Below are 6,147 nucleotides of genomic sequence, written 5' to 3'. Positions count from 1 at the left end.
AGTATATATATTAGGTAAGATCGAGAGAAGCCTCGAACCTAAGCTACTACGATAGGAAAAGAAACCTAATTAGAAACCTAAGTATATAGGACTCTAGTTTAGTAACCGAAAAATAAATAATAAATAATATCTTATAGTAACTATATAGAAACGATATATAAGAATTATAGCTAATATTATACTTAGAGCGACTATAGTAATAATCGACTCTAGAGTAGCTAGTAATTTTATAAGCCTAGAGTATAAGAGCCGCTATCGAATTTAGGGATAAGAGAAACCCTAGATTATACTAATCGTCAGACTTAATAGGGAGAGTCTTAGACTAGGGATTACTTATAAGAGTAGACTACTACTAATAGTTATCGGAGATTACTTCGAAATTATTAACTTCGATATAACCCTACTAGGATAATATAATATAGTATTAGGTATTCCTTAGCTAAGGAAATATAATCCCGATATTAACTAGTAAATAAATAATATACTCTTTAGATATAACTATAGAGCTACTAGCGAGAAATAGACTAGAAGAAATTAGAATACGCTAACGATACTTAGCTAAGGGATAGTAGATACTTATAGAAACCTTTACGAAGGAGAACTTAAGAGGAGTTTCCGGCTAGGAGATAGGCCTAATAGAAATATAATCGATATATAAGATATCGCGATAGTTAAGTAGGAAAGTAATATAACCGATAAGGAACTAGAGGAGTATATCCTCGTTTATAATATAGTAATAGCGCTATACGCTATAGAAGAACTAAATAAAGAATATAAGATCCCGACGGAATATATAGAATTCTAGGATATATTTATACTACCGAAGGATAGTAAACTACCGGAGTATAGTCTATTCGACTACGAAATTAAGATTAAAGAAGATAAGGAACTAAAGTTTATACTAATCTATCTACTATCGTAAAAGGAGTTAGCGATACTTAAAGAATATATTAAGGATAATCTTAAGAGAGGATATATTTAATACTCGAAATCCTTAGTAAGATATCCGATCCTATTTATATCTAAGAAGGAAGAGGAGCTTAGGATATATATTAATTATAGATAACTTAATAATATTACTATTAAAGACCGATATCTATTACTACTAATTAATAAGATCTAAGATATTATCTAAGAAGCGAAGTACTTTAGTAAATATAATATTACTAACGCGTATAATCGGCTTAGGATTAAAAAGGGAGATAAATAGAAAACGGCTTTTAGGACTAAATATAGATACTATAAATATAAGATTATACTATTCGGTCTTACTAACGTACTAGTATTATTTTAGAGATTTATCTTCTATATACTATAGGAATACCTTAATAAGTTTATTATTATATATCTCGACGATATCTTAGTATTCTCTAAGACCGAAGAAGAGTATATCGTATATAATAAAAAAGTATTATAGTAACTTAGGAAAGTAAAGGTTATACTTAAGCTTAAGAAGTATAAATTTTATATTTAGTAAATAAGCTTTCTCGGATATATAATTAGTCCTAACAGACTAGGGATAGAGTAAGATAAAGTTAAAAGTATACTTAAATAGCTAATACTAATATATATTAAAGATATATAGAGTTTTCTTAGACTAGCGAACTACTATTAAAAGCTAATACTATAATACTCGAAATATACTATAGGACTCTACTAATTTACTAAGAAGGGAGTACTATTTTAATAGGATAAAGAAGCGGAAAAATTATTTAATATATTAAAGGGAATATATAATAAGAAGATAGGAGAAGCTATCCTAGCTATCTTTAACTATAATATACTAATTATTATAGAGACCGATATATTAGATTTTACGCTCGGGATATAACTTATATAGCTAGGATAAGATAGTAAGCTTAGACCTATCGCTTTCTAGTTATATAAAATAATACTAGCGGAAATTAACTATAATATTTACGATAAGGAATTACTAGCTATAGTATTAGTATTTTAGATATAAAGAGTATACTTAGAAGAAGCTAAGTATATAGTAATCGTTCGGATAGATTACTATAATCTTATATATTTTACTACTATAAAGAAACTTACGCGACGATAAGTAAGATAGATAGAAACCTTAGTCTAGTATAACTTTAAGATTATATACTATAAAGGAACTAAGAATATAGTCGCGGACGCGCTAAGTTAACGACCTAACTATAAACTTAGAACTAAGGAAGTAGTACTAGCTATTTTAGCGAAAGATAATAAAGGAAATATTATTTATAACTACTAGATATTTATAGTAACTAGCGAAGTCTAGAATAATAGATAGATCGAAAGGATTCGAGATAGAATACGAACCGATAAATTATTATAAAAGATCTTAGATAATAATACTACTATAATAACTAATAGCTTAGTCTATATTTATAGATTAGTATATATACCTAAGAACCTCTAAGAGTAGATTATCTAGTTATACTATAATAAGCCTACGGAAGGATATCTAGATATAGAAAAAACTATCGAGAAAATTATATAGAACTACTATATCCTAGCGCTATATAGAAAAGTTAGAAAATATATTTAATAATACGACTTATATCGGCGTAATAAATTATCGCGATATATACTATACGGAGAAATAGAACTAGTAGAAGTACTAAAACGACTATAGGAATAGATTACGATAGACTTTATTATAAAGTTACCTATATTAGAAGAAAACGATATAATTATAGTAGTTATCGATTAACTAACTAAATATATATATATAATCCTAATAATAGAGACTATCGATATATAATAAATAGCTAATCTACTATTTAGATATATATTTACTAATTATAGGATACTAAGTAAGATTACCTTAGATAGAGATAAGCTATTTATATCTAATATATAGTAATTACTAGCGGATTAACTCGGTATTAAGTATAAACTCTCTACTATATACTATCTATAGACTAACGAATAAATAGAATAAGTTAACTAGATCTTAGAATAATATCTTCGATACTATATAAATTTCTAGTAGAATAACTAGATAGGATTATTACTAATAGCGTAATTCGCGTATAATAATATAATATATATAACTACGAAAGAAATACTATTTTTCGTAAATTATAGGTTTAATCCTACTATTATCGGAGAACTAATAGGAAAATAACTACTCGTAGAGTTATCTCGATTACTAGCGACTAGATTAAAATAACTTTACCTATAACTATTAAGAGATATCGAGTTCCTTAATATATATATAAAATCCTACTACGATTAGTCGCGCTAGGAGATACCGAATTTTTAAAAGGGGGAGAAAGTTTACCTCTTATAATATAATATTTATACTAAATAACCTAGTACGAAACTTAACTATCTTAAACTAGGACTATTCGAAATCGAAGAGAGAATAGGACTACTTAACTATCGCTTAAAACTATCTAATAGTATATAATATATTTATATAATATTTTATATCTTATTATTAGAGAAAGTATCTAAAAACGCCGAAACCGCTACTAATATAGAAATAAAGAAAGAAACCGAAAATAAATATAAAGTAGAAAAAATACTAGATATAAATAAAATTAGTAGAAAACCTTACTATCTAGTAAAATAGAAAGGATATAATATCTTAAAAAATATATAGGAATCTATCGAGAACCTAATAGGCTACTACTAGCTAGTCTAATAGTACTACTAGTAAGAAGGGAACTCCTAAGTAAAGCGTTATCCTAGATATTCTAAAAAGATAGAGGGAACTAATCTAGAGATACTATAAACCGATTTAAACTAGTATTATTAGATAAAGTAGCTAACTATTAGATCTTCTACTAAGTAGTAAGATAGTCGAATTTAATAAACTCCGCTATAGTCGGAGGGTTATTCTTATTAAGATAGTCGGCGACTACTTAGTCGTAATCTAATATCCGATTACTATAATCTTTTAAGAATTTTTAATACTTCTATAAATAAAGTATCTTTACTATTACCTTATTTATTTTTTAAGAATATTAAAGAAATTATTTTTAAGTCTCTTTAAGCTCCTAGACTAATTTTTACTCCTCGCGCTAAAGATCCTTCTACTTCTTATTAGAATAGAAACTATATTTATAAGTCTAGCTACGGCGAGCGTAAATCGAGTACTTTCTATTATTAGTATATAAGCTTATAATATAAGACTTTCCTCGAATAAAGTAATAGTTATAAGGAGATAAGATTAGAGAACTAGACTACTCGATTCTATTAGCTAAATAGTTATTATTAGTATACTTATCGCGTTTAGGCTTAACTATAGTACTATAAGGTATAATAGGCTATAGGAAAAGGAAGATAGGAAATATAAAGAAAAAGAATAATATATATATTAGAGGAAGAAATAAACGTTTAAATCCTTTAAGGATAAAGGATAGGAAAAGAGGGGATAATATTATAGATCTTAAGAAGATATAGGAGGCTATAGCTATTTAAGAGTAAATAAGGACTAATTATTCCGCGGACGCTAGATATTAGCGTTATTATATATATCTTAGTATATATAGGTATACCCTAGAGGATCCTAAAAAAGAATATTTAGATAAGAAAGCTAGATTCGGCCTATATCTAACTGTTATAATCTATATAGACTTAACCTATAGGATAGTTAGCGCGATATAGGGAATAGCTACTACGTACGTAATCTAGGATATATAGTTAGGTATACTATATAGACTACGGGAATAACTAGTCCGGTATACTATTAATTATTCCTAACTATAGACCGTAATCGAGAAGGACTAGATATATAAGGATATTCGTTTAGTATTATATATTTAGTTCTTCGCGATTAATTACTCCTATTACTAGGATAGTATAATTATATATTATTACTTAGTTACTACTAGAGTACTTTATATACTTTATAGTTTAACCTTAAGATAACCTAACCTACGAGTAGGGGATTTACTTAGTAGTAATACTAGGTAATTAACTTACTCGGCGCGTACCTCTAGCACGTTCTGCAAGATACTTAATAGGATCTAGCCCGTAGTAAGGCGTTACGACGTAACGGTACGATTAAGAGATACTCTTGGAATCTGAAGTTAGGATCAGGTAAGTATAACCCGTGAAGCATCCTAACTTTATAGTGACTAGTCGGCACCGCGTAATATATTCATTAACAGCAAACATATACAGGCCAAAGGCTATTTTACTCTCCGTTCTTTTGCTGGAAATCCCCCGAATTAGGCAAGTAAATCTAGTAAAGTTTATTTTCGACCCCAAAATGACTAGAGAATCTACTGCTCCTCTTCTACCGTTAATCCCGCGTGCCGGAAATGGCCTCTAGCGCTCGATTCTTTTGTACTAACCATATCAATGCACCATTGGAGAAAAGAGTTAAATTCTCGATCAGGATCGTCTTCGAAGTAGCTCCAGTTCCGTCTGATGAATCCCTTGAGTTCGGCGAAGAACTCTTCAATAGGGTTCAGGTCAGGCAAGTAAGGTGGCAGATAAACCAGTTTTACTCCCGCAGCTGCACACAGTTGCCCAATCCGCTCAGTATGGTGGAAGGACGCATTGTCCATGACCAGGACAGATTTTGGCTCTGGCCATCTTCCACAATGATGAAGAAGCTCATTGACAAAATCCTCGAACAAAGCTGCATCCGTAGCGCCACGAAAGATTCGAGAGAGGACAATCCCATCTTGGGCATATACAGGCAATATCTGATACCGTTCGTCGCGGTGAAATTGAGAGACTTGCACAGGGGCCACGCCAAGTGGTGACCAGCCAGTCCGTCTGAACCCGATTCGTTTATCGCACCCAGATTCATCAACAAAAACAAGGTGATATGACTGAAAGTCCGACAGATTATGAAGATATAACTCTCGCAAATCGGCACTTTGCTTCGGCCAACTTGCTAGGTGGAATCCGCTAATCACGTATGGAAGCACCCATTCACAAAGCGACTTTTATGGAATTTGCTTGCGCCGTGGACCTCTGACTTGCTTGAAATTCGAACTGGAACGAAAAGATGAGAGCCACGCATAGGAGTTCGACTATGTAAACTTCGGTCGGCAATCGAGCTAGTCTCAGTCCTACCATATGGATGGAACCAAGCGATAACCAATTAGTTAACTAACACAGGACGAGAATCACTAGTTATGTAAGCTGTCTTGATCAAGACAGCTTACATAATTATGGGCTGCCCTGGAGCCT

At 30.9% G+C, this 6,147-nt stretch overlaps 1 protein-coding gene across 1 annotated transcript; it reads right to left on the bottom strand.

The window, feature by feature from the left end:
- Positions 1-2,500: 2,500 nt before the first annotated feature.
- N7539_003229 (uncharacterized protein) lies at positions 2,501-5,513 on the bottom strand (the record flags this gene model as incomplete). The annotated part of the gene is made up of 2 exons (XM_056932831.1): positions 2,501-2,506; positions 5,298-5,513. The coding sequence occupies 2 exons, from the start codon at positions 5,511-5,513 to the stop codon at positions 2,501-2,503; spliced, it is 222 nt and encodes a 73-aa protein (XP_056792790.1).
- Between the last annotated feature and the right edge of the window lie 634 nt (positions 5,514-6,147).

This window comes from Penicillium diatomitis (genome assembly GCF_028827545.1).
Source record: "Penicillium diatomitis strain IBT 30728 chromosome Unknown utg000003l_segment0_segment0, whole genome shotgun sequence".
NCBI classification, from domain to species: domain Eukaryota; kingdom Fungi; phylum Ascomycota; class Eurotiomycetes; order Eurotiales; family Aspergillaceae; genus Penicillium; species Penicillium diatomitis.
Note: the sequence above shows the minus strand (reverse complement) of the source record. Positions and strands in the feature narration are given on the sequence as shown.